Source organism: Temnothorax curvispinosus, unplaced genomic scaffold (assembly GCF_003070985.1).
Source record: "Temnothorax curvispinosus isolate PA1 unplaced genomic scaffold, ASM307098v1 QBEX01017880.1, whole genome shotgun sequence".
Classification (NCBI taxonomy): domain Eukaryota; kingdom Metazoa; phylum Arthropoda; class Insecta; order Hymenoptera; family Formicidae; genus Temnothorax; species Temnothorax curvispinosus.
Window position 1 is genome coordinate 6,633 of NW_020227660.1, and position 24,715 is coordinate 31,347.

The 24,715-nt window shown below is 34.5% G+C and overlaps 1 protein-coding gene across 16 annotated transcripts; it reads right to left on the reverse strand.

Annotated features, from left to right (window-relative positions):
- Positions 1–268: 268 nt before the first annotated feature.
- LOC112467922 (uncharacterized protein KIAA1109-like) lies at positions 269–24,559 on the reverse strand. Of its 16 annotated transcripts, none has more exons than XM_025036857.1 (51): positions 24,114–24,559; positions 23,200–23,511; positions 22,972–23,115; positions 22,540–22,862; positions 20,166–22,438; positions 19,758–20,044; positions 19,357–19,660; positions 18,934–19,251; positions 18,255–18,630; positions 17,670–18,170; positions 17,273–17,531; positions 16,847–17,194; positions 16,701–16,777; positions 16,273–16,606; positions 16,013–16,194; positions 15,709–15,937; positions 15,250–15,638; positions 15,002–15,163; positions 14,784–14,909; positions 13,537–13,675; positions 12,838–13,080; positions 12,201–12,457; positions 12,034–12,063; positions 11,642–11,945; positions 11,151–11,549; positions 10,569–11,069; positions 10,085–10,500; positions 9,574–10,012; positions 9,252–9,499; positions 8,384–9,081; positions 8,134–8,294; positions 7,817–8,028; positions 7,332–7,561; positions 7,048–7,266; positions 6,830–6,901; positions 6,606–6,761; positions 6,346–6,525; positions 5,874–6,075; positions 5,415–5,797; positions 4,929–5,332; positions 4,502–4,825; positions 4,110–4,424; positions 3,837–4,029; positions 3,475–3,704; positions 3,117–3,401; positions 2,847–3,035; positions 2,556–2,762; positions 1,999–2,022; positions 1,330–1,460; positions 1,021–1,226; positions 269–938 (listed from the first exon to the last, which is right to left on the reverse strand). In XM_025036857.1, the coding sequence occupies exons 2-51, from the start codon at positions 23,450–23,452 to the stop codon at positions 719–721; spliced, it is 15,102 nt and encodes a 5,033-aa protein (XP_024892625.1). In that variant the 5' UTR covers positions 23,453–23,511; positions 24,114–24,559; the 3' UTR covers positions 269–718. The 16 variants fall into 16 exon arrangements, with proteins under 16 accessions (XP_024892625.1, XP_024892622.1, XP_024892633.1 ...); XM_025036854.1 differs by having other exon boundaries at positions 12,201–12,460; XM_025036865.1 differs by lacking the exon at positions 13,537–13,675 and adding an exon at positions 14,431–14,476 and having other exon boundaries at positions 12,201–12,460; positions 12,838–12,963.
- Between the last annotated feature and the right edge of the window lie 156 nt (positions 24,560–24,715).

The following is a 24,715-nucleotide window of genomic DNA, read 5'->3' on the forward strand; positions in this document are numbered from 1 at the left end:
AACGTTTTCATTAAAAAAACAGAAAGACAAGTAGACAAACCAAATATGAGTGATTAATTTTGTATTGCTGCATCCCGGAGAATCTTGAAACACTCTATAAGAATGTAGTTAAGATATGTTAAAATAATATAATGTCTTCTCTCTCTCTCTCTCTCTCTCTCTCTCTCTCTCTCTCTCTCTCTCTCTCTCTCTCTCTCTCTCTCTCTCTCTCTCTCTCTCTCTCTCTCTCTCCCTCCCTCCCTCTCTCTCCCTCCCTCCCTCCCTCCCTCTCTCTCTCTCTCTCAATTAAGATAAAAAACAATATCTATCTAGTAAAAAGATTATATATGCGTGTATATTAGTAATATACAGTTTTTTGGATACATATCGTTACGTTTTATTTATTACACTTACAAATATATATATATTGAAACATATTATACATACATCTGGACATCAGTTTTACAAATATAAGTTTCATAGTTCTTTACCAAGAACGATTATTATCAACCACTATGGTTCTTTTTCCAATTATATTACTATAATATCAGCTACTTCAGAACTCAGCTACTTTAAACAAACAATAAAAAAAAATGTATACATAGGCTTGTTACTTTACGCATAAACTTTACCGCATCTTAAGTAACACTGATGTGTATTATGTCTTTCTTACCAGTTATTGCACTGTAATATATATTACGAGATCATATGTATATTATTAAAAAAAGTCAATTTGGTATTATTTTTCTCTTTTATATTCTTTTTGTTCATCCGATGGTTCTTCACGAACGGCTAGTACCATTCTTAACATAAGAATGGCGAGTAATTTGTCTAGAGGGTCCATGAATCCTCGTTGTATCCATTTTGGTATCGTCGTGCGTGCATGGGAAAATCCCAATTTCTGAAGAATATAATCGATTCCGTAGGGTTCTATACTTTTGCCGGCCCATGAGAGTAGCCTTGACAGAAATTTATGACAGCGTTATCTTAACTGGTTTCGATACGGAAAGAGAGAGAGACTACATTTAAGAAATAACTTACCTTACTGTCGGTTCCAAGTGCCATGTTTTACATCTGTATGATCGCCAATCTTTTATGAACATTTCAGCCGGATCAAACTGTTTGCGTTTCTTCTCGTCCTCAGAAATAACGGCTATGCTAGACATGTTAACTGTACCTGTGTTTATATTCTTTCTTTCTTGTGAATCGGGACTGTGCGCTCTCGCACCCATGTTCTGCATTGTATGCTGTAATATAGGAAATTTCATAAGAATAAGATGCTTTTTTCTAAATATAAGATTAGATTCAGATTTAAAGTTATTTCAAATATATTTTCAATAAAGCCCCTACCACTCTTTCCTTTTCTTTCACATACGATGTAATGAGATCATGTAGGAAGAAGAAGGCTTCGGCATCAACGGTAACAAATATATGATCTTCAAATTCTGTTATGAAGCTGCATTCAACTAATGGTTTTTCGCCTGTAAATCGGAATAATTACAACATAATCAAAACATTTCAACGATAATTTTTTAAATTAAACACATTTTTACACATACATTATCCTGAAGTTAATGCTAATGAAACGATATATCATAGATACATACTTTTAGATCTAAGTAATAAAACTTAAAAAAAAATGCCATGCTTTTACTTAAGCATTACTAGTTGTTTATATTAAGTAATTATGAAAATTTTTAAATGCATGTATACTCTTTGTTACATTATCTTCACAATATTATGCTTGTAGCATAATTATAGTTTCATGTTCCAGATTACAACATCAGAAAAGAATTATAAATTTTAATTTGCTTGTCATTACATTATGAACTTTTTAGGATTTTGAGAACTTATTAAACAAGACTATCAGCATACAGGTATCGCTTAAGTATTTATTTAAACATGTATAAAGCATTTATACATGTATAAACATGTATAAAGTATTTATTTAAACATGTATAGATTTCTACTTTTTCTTATCATTCTAAACATAATAAACTTCATTCCATATATACTTACTATATGAAATATGCTTAGGAAGTCCTAAAAATACACGAAAGAACCAATTGCAGAATAATTAGGACAGTAAAAAGACATGTAATATTGTGCTTTGTGCTTAATGTGATTTAACATAAATTTGTACCGATGGTATTTATTAATATAATTTCATAACATTTAGAAAGAAAACCACTGTACGTATTAATTTCATTAAATAGTTATTTGTACGACAAGTATGACGGTTACCGCACTCGCCCTCGGCTCGTGCGTAAACTCCGCACCCGGGAATTTTCATCTTTACACACGACTTACACTTCCTATTTTATGTTACAAGTGCTTGGAAAGTGGTCTATCACACACGCGTAGCGTGCGTAATGGGGCACTTTCCATGCACGTGTTGCATAAACATTGATGTGTATTTATTGCACATCATTATATTTAGCTTATTTTTGTATCTCATAAAATGTGTTATATAACGTTTGATTCGTATAAAAACAAGCAAGTAATGTTACATAAACGTATATTTAAACAATTATGCAGTGATCGTTTGAAAAATCGATGTTTTTTAATGTACATACCTATAACGTCTGGTGTTCTAGCAGTTTGTAAATGTTCAGTTTTTAGATGTAACTGCAACGAAGGCAAAGCGAATATCACTTCCCGTGTGTGCGAGTGTTCTTGTAGTTTACCAGGCGTTGCGGACGTACTCCTTCCACGTGATGCATTACTACCGTCAGATGTACTGTCCACTCTATCCCTCTCGACACATGGAAATCTATCTACCGCTATCAAATGAAGGAGGAAGTTAGACGCACATAATTTTATAGAAAAAAAATGATGATAAAATTTCATTTATATTTGATATATACCATCAATTTCACTACTAGCAAATGCATAATGAAACCACTCTTGTAAAGATTTAAATTGCGGTGGAAATAATACACTTCGACTTAATCTACACACGGTTGCCATGGAATGATGTCTTGCGTGCTGTTCTTGTTGATGACCTAAACTGATGGTTAACGTCTGTACAACATGAACGTCGTACGTGTTGGGCGCTGCGTAAAAAAAAAAAAATTTATTGTTTACACCATTGATACACTATTGAAATAGCATGATAACTATTTAATATTAATTACTTTCAACACTCGGGATTTCTTGGGCTTCTGTAGCGAAACTTATACAGGGCTCTTTTAATGAGAACAGAGCCCAGCTTTTGCTTTTAAAATTAATTCCGTGGAAACACGCTAAGCTAATATTACAGCCGTGAAGTTCCATTGTACCACCGAGGACGGTACCAGTTGATGGCAAAGAAAATCTTAGACTTCCCAATTGAAGACCAGCTACTTGAGTTAATACTCTTTGCCAATGTCTATGATGTCTAGCATCTGATATCGCAGTCTGATTTAAACTCCATGGACCTCCTACAATATTTTAATTAGCATTACAGTTTTCATTATGATAGCTGCTAAATCAATGACAACGGTTTGAATTTACCGTCAACAGCAGATCTCTTCTTTTGTTGTTTTTTCTTGATACTACTGTTATTCATTCGTTGATGTTTTGGCTGTAATGAACTAAATACTCGTTTGCTACTCTTAAATTGTTGACTGAAAAACTCATCCAGTTTGTAAAACATTTTCAACAAATCGGCTGTTGTTGACTTACTAATCATAATTTGTAATTGATCCCAACCCAAATCACCGTGCATGAAAATAATAGCGGGTCTGTAATAAACATTTATTAATACATTTATACGTTGCTTTTTAAATGTTTGACGTTGACAAAATAATATTGGGTTTTCTTGCCTATTTTATTGAAGCAGCACGGCATTTAACTTCATTAAGATTAAAACATACCTTCGGGTTGGCATGAAAGCATCACCACTGCTGCTACGATTAATCTTCCACTCGTCTCTAAGAGTAACATCCAACGAAGACACTCGAGACATTAGAACACTTGTTCCCATATAATCCAATCGTAATTCTAACGCAAATAATTTTAATCCCACTGTATGATCAGGTTCTATTCCGGGTTCTTCTCGAATGTGTACTATGACAACGCGTAAAGAAACAAATTGAATTCTACAATAACTTATCAATGTACGTGAATTTAATTATTAAAAAACTCACTGTAAGTATCAATTCTACTTAATTCAATTGTCCCACCAACTATACCACCTTTCGCATCTAAACTCGATCCTCCCAAGCCAATGCCTATGTACAAATTTTTATGTCCTGTGCTACCAATAGACAGTCTTCCATCTGATCTAAAATCCTTTGTCATCCAGCTAACATTGCCCATTACGTTACCCATATTCATATGTACGTTTAGGCGCGTAAAGTTCACCGCAAATAACACTAATGTCTCCCACGCGGATTCTCTTACGTTGACTTGGGATGACACTTGTTTGTCTGCGCTTGTAAAGCTCCAGCCTCTTCCAATGTCTGATATATAAAAGTAATATTTATAAAAGTTTTACAAGTTTACTTTCGCAAACTATCCAACGTACAAAAGCAAATACCTTTTAATCGCGGTCTTGGCATATCATTTTCCAAGGTTAATTTCAATTTTTCTCTATTTAATATGGGACTTCTTTCAGGTGCGCTTTTTGACAGTGGATCGCATGCATGCCTATCGTAATGTTTCAATAAGGAGCTACCCATGACCGCTTCTTCCTGATTTAGAGGACTTCCATCCCCTTCGGAATATGCGGTGCCTGAACTTAAGTCTCCCAGAAACAAGCGTCTTACTATACTACGTCGATACCAAGCCTTTGGAAATGCCAGAATTTCTGTCAATCGACGCATGTCGTATTTAAATGAGGCAGATCCAATATCGATGATTGCTAAAAATTAATATTATACAAAGACAATTTATTATAAAAAAAAGTACATGTAAATAACGTAATAACGTATGCTCGACTCGTTCGAGTTGCATTATATACATACTTGAAAATCGTATGACAGCACGACTAGTATCCGAAAGTTTCTTAAGCTGTTCGCTTTGAAAATTCAATTTTCTGCTTCTTGACAAATGAAATTTTACAAATTCGACGTTGATACTCAACGAATCTTTTCTTTCGCTATCCGACAAAGGCGACCATTGTGCTTCTTTTAATCCTGTTTTCTTTCCCCCACCATATGGGTGAAAAATATAAACGGAAAAATCCGCTAAACAACCTGTGACAGATAATCCACCGATAGCTGATCCACCTATTTCCTTGCCCGTCGTTTGCGACTTGGACTCGCGAAATTCTCTCAACTCTTCCTCAGCACGTTTTGATGAAAATACGATATCGAGAGATGGTAATTGTAACATACATTCTACTCGGGAAACTGGTAAACACGAAAATCTGTAAAAAGATTGAACGTTATTAATAAATGTCGGACCCTTTAAAATTTATATAAATATTTATAAATGTCTATAATATATACCTAAATGTAGATGGCTGCATATGAAAGTATACTATTACATCAACGGGGAAACTGGCATAAACATACGTGCTACTTGCAGCAGTGGCTGCCCATGATGTGTTTTCTGTATTTTCTAACAGAAAGCCAGCATTTGTTTGCACATTACTCTGGAAATTATTCTTGCTCGGAATTGGCTCTAGAGTTTGTTCTAAAAATTCAAGGATATGAGGACTAATAATAGTTTCCTCTGGAATGCTTTGAAGAGTCATCCAAGCAAACAGACTGGCCTTTTTAGTACTAGATTTTCTAAGTACTGTCATTGAAATTGGATTTAATAGACTGTTCTCAGTAGATATACGAGGAGACAATGATTCTTCTGGAAGAGTTTTGGATTCGTAATGAACCTGCAAAATAGTTTTTCCTTTATATCATTGTTTAAAAAATATATAAATTATCGATAGACAAAATGTTTTATTTTACCTTAACATCCAAACCAGGAATATGGAAAATTGTTAAATCTACCAAAGGCACACTTGCATGTTGCAGATATTTCAATCGAGATGTACTAGTTGTTGATGGCTTTTCTTTACTATTTAAATGTTTTCTGCTGCTACTGGGACTGCCAGGTTGAAATTCGAACGTACCACCAGAACACGATCTTTCCTTCTTCATTCTACTCAAGCTGTAAAGGAGAAAGAAGACGACACTTTTATTTCATAAAAATTATATTCTAGAAAGTACTAGAGAATAAGATCAAGTCACGATACGATAAACATTTATGTAAATAAATCTCTTTTTTTTAAATTAGTTTTAGCAATTAGTTTAGTATAGAGAGATTACGTAGACGACACGTTCTTCACTAATCTTGAGAATATGTAAAAGGTATTAATAATTAAGAATGTATACAATTATGTATACAATAAATTATGGAAATATTATGGATATTATTTACAGTTTAATTTCATCTTCTTTCCCTGGGTCTTTTGTATGTAACACGCATTTTCCACTATTAATTAAAACTTTGACATCAAGTTCAAAATCTATATTAGGTTCCTGAGTTTTCTGAGATGTAATAAACGGAGAGGATGTCGATGAAGCTTGCTCTTTTCCAAATGAATCGAGTAATGGTGCACTGCAAAGCAAGGATAACATAATATACTTGAGGTATTTCATATATAAATATATATTTCAATAATTATTGAGAGTACATACTTTCCCTCCATGCTGTCGTAACTAGATGTACAACTAATATCTCTATTTTTCTTTCTCAATTCAACTCGTTCTCCTTCTATCTCAATAGTCTCTGGCCATTCCAACTCTCCCTCTGGTAAACTCAAATCAGAACTAGCGCTGGGTAGAGACGATTGCCTGTGATATAAATCACAAACAATTAATTTATATATTTTTTTTTATTTCTAAGACGGTTTCAATCATACCTGCACATTGTATGCGTATCACTAAAAGTAACTCGTGGTCCGCCAAGCCCTCTTACTCGCAGGGAAGCCGATCTATATAATAATAAATTATTTCAAATCAAACGGGTTATTTAATTAAACGCTATATATAACTTAATTTAAAATTATTTAAGAAAAATTAAATTATTGAAAAATAATGTTTTAAAGAATTATCTAAAATTAAATACATAAATGCATACCGACTGGGACCGCTCCTAGGACTGCTTTCATAACTAGCTGAATTTGCTGAATTAATTTCCGTATTCATATCTTCCGGACTCTCTAAATGATGTTCTGGCGTGGGCGAGGGTACAATAAATGATCTTGAACGATACGTGTTCGGTTTGCTACCAAGTCCTAATTTACCCTTAATACCAGAAGCTTTCACCGATTGTCTTCTTAGTTTCTGAATCATATCCCTGGAGAACATGATTCAAATAAAAATGTGCACGTGCAAAGAAAGCCAAGTCATTTCATGGCATACCTTCTAAAGTCTTTAAATACCATCGCTTCTAATTCATGTAGACGTTTCATTTCCTGCTCGATTGTACCATGCGAAGCGCCCAACGATCGCAAATCGTTAATAATTTTCGCTTGTTCGTTCATTTCTTTCTCAATCAATTGTGACCTCTTTTTTGCATCGAGTGTAGGATCGAAGATAAATGCTGGGAGACTGTCTGTCCAATTTTTCGATTTTTTCATTACGATGCTTTCCTATAACGGCATATACGTTTAATTTAAATAAAATATATGGCTACTCCACGTCAATATTGGGATATCTTTAAATAATTAAGGTTACACAAGTATTGCAAATTATTCTGAATACGAAATGCTACCAAAATCTACGTTAAACTTTACGTATAGTTTTATATACATCGTACGTAAGGTGTTTTTTTTTTATTATGCCGTACTTACTTTTACAAAGGCCGCGCGTATAAATGGCAAAAAATAAAATTAATTAAACCATACTTTTTTCTTAACCTGGCTAGTGCTATTTTCTGGTTGATCTCCATCGTCGCTGTCATAATCTGGAGGAACGTGAATATCATCTTCCTCTTCAGAACCAGTTAGCATCGTTAATGTATGTCCAAGAGCTGACAGCTGTTGTCCTACATTGACATCAAGATGAATATCGACTCCTTCCATTTGCCATTGAACATTTAAGATCCATTTAGCGTTATCTAGAAAAAAAATAATTATTTCCAAAAATTTTGTACAAAAGAAAAAGCGATAGATGATTATATGCTTCTAAAAAATATTATTGTCATTAAATATGCAGATCGTACCAGACTTGACTTGTTTCTGAGCGATAGTCCTACTACACACTTCGTAAGTGCCTTCTGATACAACACATAAATTCATTATCGTACTATCGGTCATATCTGGTTTCCAATCGTCCAAAGAAGTTTCAAAGTCTTCCGCAAATCTCAAGCATAATCCTACAAATCTAATAAGCAAAATACAATTTAAAATATAAGTCATATAAATATCAAGAGCTTTCAAGTAAAAGAATTATGAGCACACACATATACGTACCTTCCTTTACTAACCAAACTGCCGCTACTACATGCGGATATGCTTGTATTTTCAAGCGTTACCACAACAGCACCTCGCGATTCTCCGTCATAAAGACTTCTGTTTAATCTCCACGTATTTGGTGGTAAGGGATTAAGCGGTATACATATGCCCATATCATCGACTGTTAATTGCAAAAATAATGTTCCAAGATGAGGTGCGCTGAGCTGACTCGTCAGTTGCCCAAATGGAACTTTTTCAAATACTTGCTGAGTAGCAGTTAACACTTCCTTGTTTAAATTAGATCGCTTTTCATTCCAGTATTCATATGCATTTTTGTAATTTAACCAAACGAGTATAGCTTTATCGATAGCTATCGGTTGTATATAAATCAACGGACGTTTAAGAGTAATTAAAACTACTTCCTTGTCTTCACCCTGAGCCATTTCCTCTTGAAATGCATTTCGTAATCCTATTCTAGTATTGAAGAAAGCAAACTGTTGAAATTCGGGCTCTGCTTCTTCAAATAATACATTTTTTAGCAATTGTCCCAGACTTAAATTAATATCAACTTGTGCTTTGCCAAATAATTTCATGTAGGGATTAGGTTGAGTAGCTCCAGAAACATTTTGCACTCTGTTAGATAATTGAAATTCTACCGCACCCGTTTCTAATCGCACTGCCGAGTTTGTTGGAGTTGTTGCAGTCAATTGAATCCTCTGTAAAGAAATCAAGTTCCTTTTATGATGGATAGATATCCTTTTATAATGGATATTTTTTTAGATTGATCAAAAACTGTCGTAAATTAATAATGAATACACAGATGCTAACGGCAAATTTCCAATGAAGCAAAATAAATATAGAAAAAATTTTGTAAAACATCCCTTACCTTAATACGTATAATTAGTGAAAATAAAATTCGTTTCAAAGTAGAGTTGGTTGATTCATCGTCTTCGAGCCACAAAGGTACTGGTTTTTCACCTCCGTAGACTTTCTGTACTACCTCGTTTACTTCTTTCATAAATACCTTTTGTACAAATACCAAATGATTTAGAAGATCCGTCGTTAAAGAATGTTCAAACACTCCGATATCTGCAGTTGCACTTAGGTAGCTACCTTGTCTCAGTACGACACCATCTGCAAGACAGACATAATTTCGTTTAAAACGCAACTATTAAAACCTAAAAATACATGATTCATATATTATTTACCTGCTAGTTTGCTATCATTTAAATTACTGCTTCCGTCTTGAATATATTCGGCCGAAACATGTACTTTAGGTAATTCAATACTTGCTTCAGACGGCAAGTTCGCTTCTGTCACTTGCAATTTTGTCGTGAAACTCAGATTATGATGAGGCAAATCTATAGTAAACTTAGCCTTGCTGCCTGTTATGCCGGAACTGTTCACTTGGTCCATTTTGTACTGTGCTTGGAGAGATGGTAACAATGCCGCAGTTATACTTAGGCTTTGCAATATTATGTGAAACTGCATAACGATAGGTTCTAAAAGACCAGACACGGCCTGTGGTTTCTCTACGTCTATCGAAGGAGCTGGCGCGTAATGATGCGGACTGCCCGGAACAGCATCTACATCGTCTTGTTGTTGTCCCCGCGACATTCTCGATGATGTTCTAGTAACTCTTAATTCCTGCAAGATAGCTTTCCTTTTTATACGTGTTTTTTTTTAGAATTTAAACGTTATTACAAGATTAATGTTTACCTGCAACGTGGACGACAATTGTTTGCTGCCTCTAGTCATCATTCCGTGTAATGCTACAGGATGCTGCGGTATATCGATATTTACAGCGCCGACAGTCAATAAACCGCTGTTCTTGTCCTTTTGACGCCTCGTAATGCTGGAATATAGAGCTTGTGATTTTCCAACGGTAACTTTTACGACTGTTTGTTGACTAGGGGCAACGCCTTCCAGCAAGACAATCATGGTTCTTCCGATTTGTCCAGTCATACTGCATTCTAAACTTGCGGGCCGCGATTTCTTGCGGCAAGTTAGACTGGCGTGTAAACTAGTAATTTCTGCCTCAAGCTTTAAGCCACTTAAAGTAGCCAATAATCTGGTTCTGTGGATTCGCGCAACGCCAAAAATAATTAGCCGTGTTCTTTCGCCTGTTACAATGTCTGTAAATAGCATTCGATTATTAAAGCTGAAAAGATTAAGCAAACATTGAAAAATGTTTTATACTTACTTAACTCTCTCGATGGAGGAACTGGCGTTGAACTATTCTCCGCCGTCAACCCTTTTTCAATATCAACATCTTTGGTTTCATTCAAGATTTCATACTTTTTTCCGCTTTTATAATGTTCCGCTGCATCTGCTGGTATCGAAAATCGATGGGTAATAGTTTTAGTTTCCGGACGAGTTGCGTACAAATCCAGAAGATAGTATATCGTTTTCCAGCATCGTGGCGTTAACGGTGCGGCGCTATCTTTACATGTATCCGTAACGTTGTTTAAACCAGACCCGCTAGGGCTTGCTCCGAAACTGGGCGTTGTAACGCCTTCGCTCAAATTAATATAGCCCTTGACACTTTTGCCGGTGCTTCGTAATTTTTGTGCGAAACTTTGCGGTCGAGATCGTACAGTTGCACCTGGTACGGCTTTTGACTGCGTTGGTTCGAAACTGCTACGAAGCAACGGTGCTTTAATCTTTTTACCACCAGTGAGAAACTGTTCTTGCAGATCAGATGCTAAAAAGTATATCATTCTATTAGGTGCAAAATAGATTGCACACATAATTATTCACAATTAATAAAATATGATATATTTACTTGACGATGAGCCATTTTTCGCAACGTTGTCATTAACGATTATGTTAGCGTTACGTTTTCCTTCAGGCTGTTGCTCCTTCAACTCCATTTGTGTCTCTTTAACATTTTGATACATGTTACTTATTTGATGTAATAATCTAAGCAGAGGCATGTTTACTTGCTGGCTTATGTAACGAATATTTAAACTAATGTTAACCACTGTACTAGTATGCTTTTTCAATTGACCTCTAGATATATATAGAACATTTTGCTTTTGTATCATGTCATCTACTGTCATATCAGCCATTTTTTTAATATCGATATCTACGCCAATTTTTTCGCATAAAAATGCTGGTGTCTCTGGCGGTATATCGAGATAAAATTTCGAGTTGGTTCCTTTTCTTAGCTGACATTTGTCATCTATAAGCATTAAAACAGGAAATGAATTATTTATAAATATAAATCTTATACTTACACAAAGTTTGTTTTAATAATATTTTTATAAACCTTACTTTTTTTCTTATCTGTTACTTTTCCAAATTCGCTCACGACTATATCAATGCGCATAGTATCCATACTGCCTACAAGAGATAAATTTGAGCCTAATGAATCTAAGGAGGACATATTATTTACATTTCCTGATCCAATAACTGATAGCATCTGTTGTGGCATAACCGATAAGGACGACAAAAGCGGTTCAAAAATCAAATGTGCATCCAATAATCTTAGAGAGTCTTTCATTGGATACAGGAAAGCACCGCTCTGTATATCGGAATCTTCGGTGTCGTCGGTAGTCATAGTGTTAATTTTTGAATCCTAAAAAAGAATATTTTTAATCGATATTGCATTGGAATGACCCATCTGTGCTGTAGAGTGGCAAAAAATTGCGTCTTTTCAAATGTACCTTTGCAGATTTTTGCTCTGTACGAAAGACCTACGTAAGTAAAAACGGAACGGAAGATGAGCATACAAGTTTTTGATATATACAAATCTTCACCGTCCCATAATACATACATTTCTGACATTTTATTATCGGAAGACTATATCGTGTGATAAAGTGACTAGACTTACCCAATTTCCCTTTAAATTTCCTTTATCATTATCCTTGATAAATTCTTGCTGTTTTGCCATCCAGCTATACAAATCTTCCCCTGTATTTATAGGCTTAGTAGAATGACTCGTAGGAGATGTAACTTGGTCTAAACTTCCAGTGCTATGTTGACTACCGTGACCCATGCCTCCAGAATAGATGCTAGGATTGGAACCAAGTTGATGTGAATGTGAGATATGAATTTGCGGAGTCTTTTCTTCTCTCAATGTTCCGTAACCTGCTATAAAAATACGTTATCGATTCATCAACGACAACTCTATACATAGATATAATTATTAATGATAATAATAAATAATAGTAATAATAATAATAAATCAACTATAAACAGAATATCAAGTAAAGATGCAGTAATAATAAAAGTTGTCAAGATGTTCAAAGAGATTGAATACTCTAGAAATACATTAATAAAAGAGAAAGGTATGCAATAAAAGTACGTACAAAATTGCACGATGATGATAATTATATGCAAAAGATGAGATCATGCACGACAGTCTAATCGTTATTATTGTTCCAACTGCCTCACTCAAAGATGAAGAAAGTTGCTACGTACTATATAGTTGTCAAGAAAATTAAACAACTGATTTACTGTCCACTTACTCATGTTGATTGGTTCTCGTGTTTGACTGAATAACCCACCGCTGGTGAGTAAGGGGAAAACGATACTTGCACGTGTACTAGCAGGCACTTGCGTTGGTTGTAACGTTTTTCCTCTCTTTGGAAGAGCTACGGGTGGAGAAGGAGAGGAAAATGAATCCGGGCCTGGAACTGGTGTTGCTAAAGGGGTCGTATCTTTCCCGCGAGGAGAGCTTACAGGAACCGTCAAACCATCACCACACATACCTAGTCATTTACACATGAAGCCAAGCGTTTGTATAAGGTTACATTATGTTTGTTAATTACAGGATTAACAAGCTAATCGGTTACTAATAGGCTAATAAGCTAAAGAGCTATCAGAGCAAAGGGAAAAGAGGCGTTTGGACGAACATACATAAGCATTTATGTACAACGGGTTTAGTAAAAGCATTGAAAGCAAAATGATTTTTGATGGAATCATAATGACGGATATATGTTCTGCGATTAATAAAGTACATTTTTCAAAAAGATATATCGTTTCTTTTTTTATATTATAATTTATAAAGCATACCATAATAAATAATATACGGGTATGTACAAATTGAAATTATTATACAAATTGATTCAACAATTTAATTATTATTATAAAAATTGTTTTCTTTTTCAAATACTCTGTCAGCAAAAATTTATAAGGCTACGTTTATTGTATAATTTGTAATATACCTGATGTTTTATCTTGTCCGCTTTTGATATGTGTGTGTTTATGCATATGGTCCGTGTGGATGAGCATAGCGCATTCATCTGTCACTTCCTGATCATCAACATCTCCTGCACTACCCTCCCCATCCGTCAACAGATTCTCCTATAAGTATTAGCAAACCAAAGCTCAAATAATTTTTTAGTATTGCTAACAAAGCCAAATTTTATTAAGATAATTAATAATTAATTATATAACATAATTTTACATAAGATTTATATGTTTGTCTGATATTAACGTGTAGTCAATATCAAACTCTTTTTATTTTTCTGTAATATTATAACGTCTTAAATTGCCTTAAAAGCGTTTTAAAGCTGATTTTATGGAATAGCACAATGAAATACAATTAAAGAATTTTTAATGTGTGTGTGTGTGTGTGTGGGGGGGGGGGGTGTGGGTGTGTGGGTGTGGGTGGGTGGGTGTGTGGGTGAGTGGGTGGGTGTGTGGGTGTGGGTTAGTGTGTGCGTGTGTGTGTGTGTGTGTGTGTGTAGAAATATCTTGAGAAACGTCTTCAAAAGCTGTTCTATATACAGCTATTTATTAGATAATCACATATATATTTTGCAAGCATTGCTAAACCTGCACCAAAGATAAATGTGTTGTATATATATATGTCAAAATATATATACATATGTATGTAACATAAAATTGCTGCATTGGACATATAACAGCTTGTTAAAAACATATATACGTATGTAACGCATTTCTTAACCATTATTTAATAACAATTTTGCAAGAAGAATTTTAAAGCGTTTAGTTTAAAATTTTATTTTTAAGAAAAAATATATTAAAACTACTTTTGTTATATTTTGCATAATGCACAAATTTTGTAAAAATATTCTTTATTGAAGGATTCTTACTCCTTTTCACATCGATTTCTTCCTCCACTTCTGTCTTACTTATTTGCTGAAAGAAAAAGTTCCTAGCAAATTACGCTTTTTCTATTGATAACTTTTGGATATCTGTAGATATTATGAGGCTACACACACAAAATATATACAAAATTATACAAATTATTAGATTGTTTTAAACCTTGATTTTTTAATACTTATATGTACGTATATTTTTGTTCTTATATATAATACTCTTTTTCAATACTCATATATGTGTATTTCTGTTTGTCAACATTTCTAGAAAACGAGGCATCAATATTGAGGTTCAAATCATAATCATTGTACATTTTCCTCTAATCTACGTATAAAAAATATCTTACCTCATCAGGATCTGACACAGCAAATGTAACGTTTAATGGTTTAACATGTTTAGTTTTGTAATTATGCTCCAGTAATAATGGCGTATAAAGTACGTTCTTCCATTGCCTGCTTAATACAATGACACCCTATAAATGTAAAAAAATTTAAAATTTACAATAATAACGAAGATACAAAGTTCTCATATAAATCAAATCTTACGTGTTTTAACAACTATTACCTGTCGCAATGTAGAAAGAAGTGGTAAATCAGATTCTTTTAAGTTAGCTTCAATATTTACGATTTCAGATAATAAAACGTAATTTTGCAATATAGTACATAATTGACAAGAAGGATCCTCCTGCAATGTTTTCGCTAAAGGTGTTAATCTTCCGTAACGACTCTGAATGTAAAAAAAAATCAATATATAATATTAATGAAACCAACAGGAAACTCTTTATTGTAGTTGCATCAAAGCGAGTTACATACCTTTAGAGGCATATGTATTCCTTGTACGTCTAACGCTTCTGCCATAAGGCAGGCAACAATTGCGGTAGATCTTCGATACATTGTTCTAAACATATGAACGATACGAATTGCGAACTTGTTACTTGGATTCATCCATGCATTTATCGCTGGCGATGCCGTACTGAGCAAATTCCAATCTAATCTCGTGTAATCAATCTTTCTCGTTATTGGGGTACGTGGAGGCGCAGCAAAATTGAACCATACCGTTTTCAATTCAATAACGCACGATACAGTATTGCCATTTGTCACTTTCGACGTAAGACTGGTGCATGTAGCGCTCATATTCATTTGAGTGGCAGCAGATGCATTTGTCGGTTTTGTTTCTGCCTCTGCGGTAGTTGCTACGGACGCTAAAAGTAGGATAAACTAAGTAAACGCAATATTGATGCGATATCACTTGAAGCATAGTTTTTTTTTTACCAGCAGTATTATTATCTAATTCGTCTTGGCTTTTAACACTGTCTGTGCAAAATACTTCGGCCTCATTCTTTTTGTCACCGTCACCGTTTTCTCCTTTTTCAAACTGAGATCTCTTTACTACTTTTAATTTGATTCCTTCAAAACCACATTCAAACATAATAAATCCTAATCTATCTTCTCCACATCCCATGGTAAATTCTTCGGTAGCTTGCGGTGGTCCAGCCTGTTTCTAAAATGTGAGCTTATTAATAAATTATTGTACGTATTGTTATTGAAATAATACTGAAAAAAGAAATCTACGTACATTCAGCTTCTCTTTTTCGTCCATCGGATAATGTAAATAATAATCAATACACTTCAACGGCGACGTCATTCTTGTGCAGGTAAACAATACTTTCGAATAATGTGCGGGTATAGCAGTAATCACTGCGTCCTTTAATATCGAAGACTCATTTCTTAGCCTTCTTAATTGAGAATGTGCTTTGCCTGTGAAAAATAAAAATTTTATATTGCACATATAGAACATGTGTGTGCGTATACATATCCATTTATTTACTTATATACCGATATTTAAAGTGACTATAATTTCTTCTTGCTGCTTCTCCGACGTTTCTATGTATACTGTTTCTCCTCCCACGTCAGCCACTACTGCAGTAGTTTGATGTCCAGATAAAAATGCTTTACTGATTTTGTTTACCTTCTTCTGATTCGGTAATGCAGCTGGTTTATGGAAAGTTTGAACAACTTCTCGAGCTTGTTTTCCTAGATAGAATCTCGCGGTGACATCGTCGAAACAAATCGCGAATAGCGATACACATGTCAAGTCTCGAATATTTTCTAACGCGGAAAACGAGATAATTTCTTCTACGACAGATGCTTGTAACAATGTTAGATTCAACTGAAAAAGATTTTAAATATAATTAAAGAATATGTAGGTATGAGAAATTCGTAAATAAATTATCATCAATTATTACGTATAAAACTATTGTTACCTTTGGTAAGATAATACTGCCTTGTATTTGCGTTGTGATACTTTCTTCATAGACATTCGTCTGTAGTGCAATTTTGCCTGTTAAAAATAAAATTATAAATACAAATTAACTTGGTTCATAGAGAAAAATATATCGTAAAAACTAACATTTATCATCACCTTGACCATTTTTAAGATTCCTTTCTGCTGTAGATCGTTTTGAACTAGTTTGGACTTGACTCCAATACGATAAACTTTGATCCTGTTTTAAAATATTTGCATCCTCCACTTTGCCTATACATTCGTTGTGAAGATGATTTAAGATTGTCAATGGATGTAAACTGGCCAAGGTTGGTATAATACTATCAATAAATCGCTGAAGTGATTCCAGAACCATAGGACTTAGCATAATATCGACATCTCCTTTGAATTTAACAATAACCGTTGTGCGTAATCCAGTTTCATGCAATATTGCTAATAATTCTTCCTCGTTATGCATCGCATTATCTTCTTCACCTACGCGTATATAAAATCTTAGATTTTCTTAAAACACCATATTCAAATATAAAAATTATATTATCAATAATACTGTACCTTCCCTTTGATTTAGAGATATATCGTCCCACAAATAAGGATGTGTGGGCGTTTTATTGGATGAACTTGCAACAGGCGAGCCATCGGAACGTGTAATCATTTTCAACGATGTAAAACCTTCTGTGACAGTTTCAAGTTTTGGTATATATCGTCCACCAACGTAAACTAATCTACCATCATCCGCACGTTGAAATACAGGAGTAGTAAATGCATCACCACCCGAAGGTAATGACGATTGATTCCAGTTTGAACAGCGAACCTATTTTTTATTATTATGTGTAGTAGTTTATTACGTATAGTAGTATATGTACTGTATATTATAATATTGTATTAAATTATACATTAATCAACTAACATATGCAAATGTACGATTGAATTCACGTTAATATAAAAGTACCTGTGTTAAGTGACTGACATAACTCGACATCAATAACGGTGAATCTACGATTGGTTTATTCACTTGCATGTGCAAATTTACAAGTGTGACATCTTCTTGTGAGGATACAGCAGAAATAAAACTGGTGGATGACACTGAATGGCTATCCGATGAATCTTGCAAACAACAATTTTCAGTTTGATCAACTTCATTTTGAAAACTAGTGTTTCTATTGATCCTAGGACTCCTCTTTGTATTTAATATTTGTGTCTTTGCTCTTTCTAATGTATGCGCCTTATCCGAGATATTTACATTGTTGAGAGCCGAGCTCTCAACAATAGACAAGTCCGACGAAAATTTTTTCTTTATACTGTCATTGCGGTTTAAAACACAGCCAGAACCGACGATAGATTGACGTAAACTGGACGTTCGACTTCCGCTTAATCCATGACTCATATCTTCGTCGGCCGAGTAAAACGCTTCCGAGTGATTTTCCGATGACATGGATACTGTACGTTGTACCTACAAATATAAGTAATAAACGATTGTGATAAATATAGCGATTATAAATTTTCGTACACATAAGATATATCTTTTATATTTTACCTCCTGCTTTAATCGTTCTTCTGAATTTGTCCTCGCGTATAATGAATGATGAGAATCCGATACATTCACTCCTTCACCGTCTCTTGTAGTTGATTGTGCAGATGTAGAGAGATTAAATTTGGTTGGAACTGTAGGTAAAGACTGTGGGCTGCTTAATTCAAGTGTTTCTACATTTTCCGTTGCAGTAAAGTAATCTACGGCCAATTTCGAATCGGATACACTACTTTTGGGTGCAGTTTCAATTTCTGGTACACTTAAAATGGATTTACTGCGTTCTGCATTTAGTTTAGAATCGGAATCTAATTTTTGAGGTAATTGTGCTACAGGACTAGCGTCAATCAAACGAGAATACGGTACATCTTTCGTATTCGGACCACTGCAACAAAAAATAAAATAAAATAAAATAAAATAAACGTTATTAATTACATTTAGATGCACGTATAAGATATTTATAACTTTTGTAAAATTATATCTTTAAATAACTTTTATAATACTATTTTTAATTCAATTGCTTATGCAGAAAATAATACTACTTTAGCTTTGTTAGCGATAAGGATACAGATTATGAGATACAAAATATGGTTTCTAGATTAAATCATGCAATGTCAAAAAAAGAATTAATTATTTATCTAAAAATATTAAAATAATTAAAAAGGTCGCTGCAAATTCCAAAGATTACCGCATCGATGTATAAGAAAATCTTCTGTCCAACGATTTCCTATCTCCACTAGATATCAATGGACTTGCAGACGCGACGTTTAATTTTGTACTATTATTTTCTTCTTTATTATGATCGGTCACAGACCTTGGACGTTCAATACTTTTCTTCAGAATTTGTGGACCATCCTGACTGACTGTTACTTTCAATCCGGTTACAGGATAGCATACATCTTGCAAAGATATATCTTGCAAGCTATATGGCGGCGTGTGAAATATCAATTGCCCATCATGCAAAATAGACTGTCCAAACCCTTTCTCTTTACCAGGTTCATGAATTCTATAAATAAAAGTGATTTATGTCAAAGCAAGAAGAACGTACTGTTACGATAAAACTTTTGAATCAATCATCAAACATGTTCATTATGTAAAGATAAATATCTACCTATAGGCAGCAATGTTAAGACCATCTTGAAGATCGTGGTAGCTTGGTTTGAAAAATCTTGGTCCGTTCTGGTTCGTGCCAAAGAATACGCAACCTCCTATACAACCACATTTCGTTGCCTTTACTCCACTTTCCTGTGGCCATAGAAACCACAAACGTTTTGTTGCCTCATCGTGCATTTTTAAATATTTGTTTTGTACTAAGTGCAAATTGTGTTCTGGAGTTGGAAGAGAAATCGCGGCTTCTAGAACAACTGGGCCCAGAGATATTGATCCTACCTCGAGCCATATATCTAATCCATCTCCTGTTATGTATATAAGAAATGTATTAGAAATTTATTTTTTATTCAAAATTAAAAAAATTACATTTAAGGATTTAACAGTAGGTAATAGAAAAAATACCTGACATTCGGCTGCTTGCGTTATTATGAGATCTACCACTACCAGTTGTATTAGTATTACTTGTATTTGCAAAATAATCTGCCGCAGACACAAACTGGCGAATAGATATCGTAGGTAAAACAGCGGTAACGCCCGATTTCACTTGATGTCCATGAAGATTACAAGTAGCAACACGAATTGGAGATATCCAAAATTGTATGGCAGTACCTACTTCTTGTAGGTATAAATCAACAGCATCTATGGACAGTCTCGTCATTCTGTATTTTATATCTTCGGAACTTGGGCACCTGTAATATTAAGGATTTTATTTTATAACAATGATAGAGTGTAACAAAGATTATATCATTAATAATTCTTATCCTGTTGCTCTTTATTAAAAAAAAAAAAAAAAAACAACAAAAGATATACCTGTAATGTTTATCAACATCACTCTCTGGACATTGCAGTGGCGCGAGACCATGATGGCATTGAAAAGGTAAATTGGGTGGGCGTAAACTATTCTCGGTATTTTTCGCCATTAACAAGAAAGTTTCTAACGATGTGACAAAGTGATGCAATTGGGGAGAAGTAATTTTCCCGCTTAATTTGCCCAATTGCACTTCGATCAACCACGCGTATTCCAATGTTTCCTGATCCAAACTTCTTCCTTCGTTGCTAAACATAGCATGACCTCTAACTTGCAATGCACTCAACATTAAATGTCCCTGATTTAGATGACGTTCTTTATTTGATCTAGTCACGTTATCTGTAACTAAAGCAATGGCAGGAGAGAGCAATAACTGAAGTTGCGTTTCCCTGTAACCCTTTCTCATTTCAAACCCAAAACGTTCTAAAAGTATAACCGGGCACGGTGGATCATTTTCATTACAATTTTTTATCAGATGAGCTTGAATGTCGTGCATAGTAACACCAACAGTCACTTCTAACGGTCTATAATCTCTCGAATCAAACGGCTTAGATTTTATTTCTTCATCTTCCATAGATGCCTCAATACTGCTGTTTTGTACATCTTTATCTTTATTTCTTTCCGCAGATGTTGAAGTATTTCTACTTTGTTGCATATCGGTAAACATTTGATAATCTCCAAATACATTCTCCTTCAAGTGCATGAAGTTTTTTAGCAAAGATCCATATAAAATCAGTATGGATGGTCCAATTTCAAGTTCTAAACTAACTTTATCAGGCGTTATGGACTGCGGATCAAATTTTTGTGCACCACTTCTTGCCCATTGTAAGCCTGGGGATTTTCTACATTTAGGAATTCGCATAGGAGACAAGAGAATTTCTTCCTTTTCTGGAGTTGTTATATTAGCTTGTGGAGTAGGACCTAAAGGTGGGCATAGATGATAAATATAATTAATACTCAACGCCACAATTGGCACAGACCAGCAGTCGACCCAGCCTGACTCCTTTTGACAAAAGTTTCTCCATTTCTTGCCTCTATTCAATTCATGCAAGTGCTTATGAGATCCATCACGCGTCATGATTTTTGCATTCTTATCTAATGCCAATAAAATAACGCGATTGGTATTAACTTCTGGCAAATAAAACAAAAGATCAACGCTCTCTCCTTGAATCCAAAAACGTAAAGGTATCGTGACAGGTAAAAAGTCTACGAATGGAAGATCGAACGAGAGATCGAAAAGCTCCCCGCAAAAAGCGATGTGCGCATTCTCTTGGTTCTGAGACGAGCAATCGATCCAATTGTATTCATTGCAGAGCGTAATCAGTTCAAATTCCTTTAAAAGTAAACTAAATTTCCAAGTATATGGAACAAAGTGTAAAATATCAGGTCTCGCTTTACTCGCCCAATCATTGATCATATCTTGAAAAAAGTCTTTATGTGAATAAACTAAATTAGCAGTTGCTTTACATCCAGTTAAATTCAGCGTCCATTCTTGATGATCGTTCCATCTGATGGGATAATGACACTTTACTCCAAATTCTAAGGTCTCACTTTCAACCAAACTCCGATATTGTAGACTAGTTGTAGCTTCCAAATGCAGAAGTTGACCCGTTATCTTTGTAGTATAACCATCTTGCAATACTATCCATGGCATTGTAATTTCTAAATACGATCCTGGTCCTACATTAACGTGAACAGCATTTGTTTCTCTATTTTTACTAAAAAGTATATCAACCGTTGCCTCATTCAATGTTGACAATCTAATGTCGAACGATTGAACTTGTCTTTTATCACCTGGTTTAGGTAATTTTGTAATCTTTAATGGTTGGTAATCATTGGGAAAGAAAAACTTAAATAAATGCTCTCGTTGCCTATCGGCCCAAGGACCATAACTGAAATCTGTGCCCTTTCCACACTTAATATCGATACCCCATATGGGAGGCATTGCTTCAACCATGTCTCCATTCACCAGTTGTATCATTTCAGGATGTTCCGGTACGACACCGGCTTCGTCCATGTAATAATAAACTTCCATATTATTTGAACTCAAAACGACGAAACCTTCTCCCATGTATCTGGGTGGATCGTCAACCATTCCGGTATATTTCGGGCTAGGGGCCAAAATAACTTTAAAATTTTCGGCTTTGCACTTGGTAAAGTGCATAAAATGATCGTGCCTGGACGCTGCTGGTTTTGTAGAATATACAAAATGTGCTTCCTCCACTGTTATCGATAACGTAGTTGGTACTAATCGATTACCGAATACCAGCCTTCCCTAGAAAAGAAGAAGAAGAACGACATTGCGCGGCTCGGTTTCACACAAGTTTGTTTGCGAACAAATAACAAGTAGAATCAAAGTAATTTCTTGTTACTAACTGCGCAAATATCTAGTTTAATGACTGGTATCAAATCTCTCCAAGTACGTGCAATCACATGAGCTTCCTTCTTCCTGATGTTATCCACATGACGAGATACATCCATTGCGTTAATTTGCGAATGACGAGTTTCATTAGCTGCATTATTTATAGATTCCCCATCCAGATCGTCACTGTTTATATCATGACTTTCCTCATCGGCAAACATTTGTGGTGTAAGACCAAAAGATTTTTCTAATTGTGCATAAAGTTGACAGCGATTATAAACGTGTAACTCGAAACCATTTAACATAACTGATAGCCGTGTGTCAGAATGTGAGAGATCTACAATATAGAAAGTTTCATAAGATATATACCGTTATTTCATTTTGGTTTTAAAATTTATATACGTATTATTTTATTACATTAGACATTATTAAGAAAAACACTTTACCTTCCGATACATCTTTAGGAACATAACTTCTCCACCACCTAAATATGAGCCAACCATCCTGAATTCTAAAACTATAATCCGTTGTGATATAAACTATGTCCCTAAACATTATCTTGCCACTTAAAGCACTTAGTGTGACAGATCCTGTGAGTGAGTAAAGTAAAAATGGAATAAACATCTTGAAATACGTTGTCGATTCTCTGTTAATTATATACTACATGTTCTTACCAACTTTAACATATCCGTCTCTAATAATAAATCGATTCAACAACTTTGTGAATATATAACCAGCCACTCTACTATTATAATAAGCGATATAAACAATCCAGAATATGGCAGATACTAGCGAACATAGCAACCATATAAAGTTGCTATCCATCTTAAGATCATCCAGGATGACATGATCGGAATAATTCCAAAATGCCGATTCAACCACAAGTAAAGATGGAACTGTAGCATTGGATACTTGGTTCTCTTCCATGATAATGCTATTTTCCTTTGACTCTCACGTAGAAACTATTATTCATAGAATTTTATATACTGAAACAATAAAAAAGAATCTCTTTAACCCTTCGCAGAACATGTGTCATTTTCTGCTGCTCTGCGAAGGGTTAATATTAGCAATACAAAAATTTATATACATGCAGGGTGTCGCATGATAAATGTACTAATGTTACTAATCTTTTACAACGTATGAAAAATAAATGACAATTTATTATGTTAGCATAAATCTATTTCTATACGTTGAATTCACATGCAACTATTATCTCACTTGTCTCAACATAACCTACTCATTTCTATACAGTTGTAAAAAAGTCAATTAAATTCAATCGAGTTTGATGCTTGTTATCCAATATTTTTTTTAACAACATACTTACAATCAACAAAATTGTGCTGACACATCAAAGGAAATTCTCGTGATATTAAAGCATTTAATATCACGAGAAACGAGGTACGCGTTTTGCATCTAACAAACGTAAGTTGAATAAACCGCATTTGCGCATTCACCGAACAAAAATTATACAACAGATTACAGAAATTTAACGTATCTCTCCGAAAAATAATTTATCGCAACGATCTTGTCTGCGGAAAACAGCGATTACCTGTTCAATGGAAAACGACATTTTACTTGGATGATTTACCTCTATTAGATAGTCGGGCATAAAGCATATTGACATTTTGTCGTGCCATTCATATTTCTACGCCTGTCATTATAATAATCCTATTGTCATTATAATAATCCTGAAGAGAAATGTCAGAGGGAGAGAGAGAGAGAGAGAGAGAAATGTCATCAATGGACAATGACACATAACCTCACACTCCATACTTGACATATGTATATGCTTCACCTGCTTCACCAATGCATTGTTAAGGTAAGTCCGTATGACGGCGTCAAAATATTCTTAGGGCCAAATTCGACTGTGATTGGTCAATTCTTGCGACTCACGACTTGCGACTCGCATTGTAGACCCAGCATGATACGGGCTTTAGGGTAGGTGGTCTCGGTGTCTCGGTTCCGAAACTCATCGGAAAACCTATATCCTAGCGAGTATTATAATTACTTGTATGTTGAAACAAACTAATCAGAATATAATATTTTCAGGTTATATTTGTTATATTTATCTGAATTTTTAATGAAATATTTACATTAATACAATACATTTATTTTTCAGTTGCTCTGTAGTTTTATTCTGTATTTAGTTATTGGAGTATTTATACTGCTTTTTCAGTTAAACAGAAGGTT

What these genes read in the sequence shown, in the direction of transcription:
- LOC112467922 (XM_025036854.1), bottom strand. Translation starts at nt 23,452, where the DNA reads ATGGAAGAGAACCAAGTATCCAATGCTACAGTTCCATCTTTACTTGTG. An exon ending in GATACGCATACAATGTGCAG is followed by an intron (nt 6,762 to 6,829) that starts GTATGATTGAAA and finishes TTTATATCACAG; the next exon opens with GCAATCGTCTCTACCCAGCG. An exon ending in GAAGAGATCTGCTGTTGACG is followed by an intron (nt 3,402 to 3,474) that starts GTAAATTCAAAC and finishes AAAATATTGTAG; the next exon opens with GAGGTCCATGGAGTTTAAAT.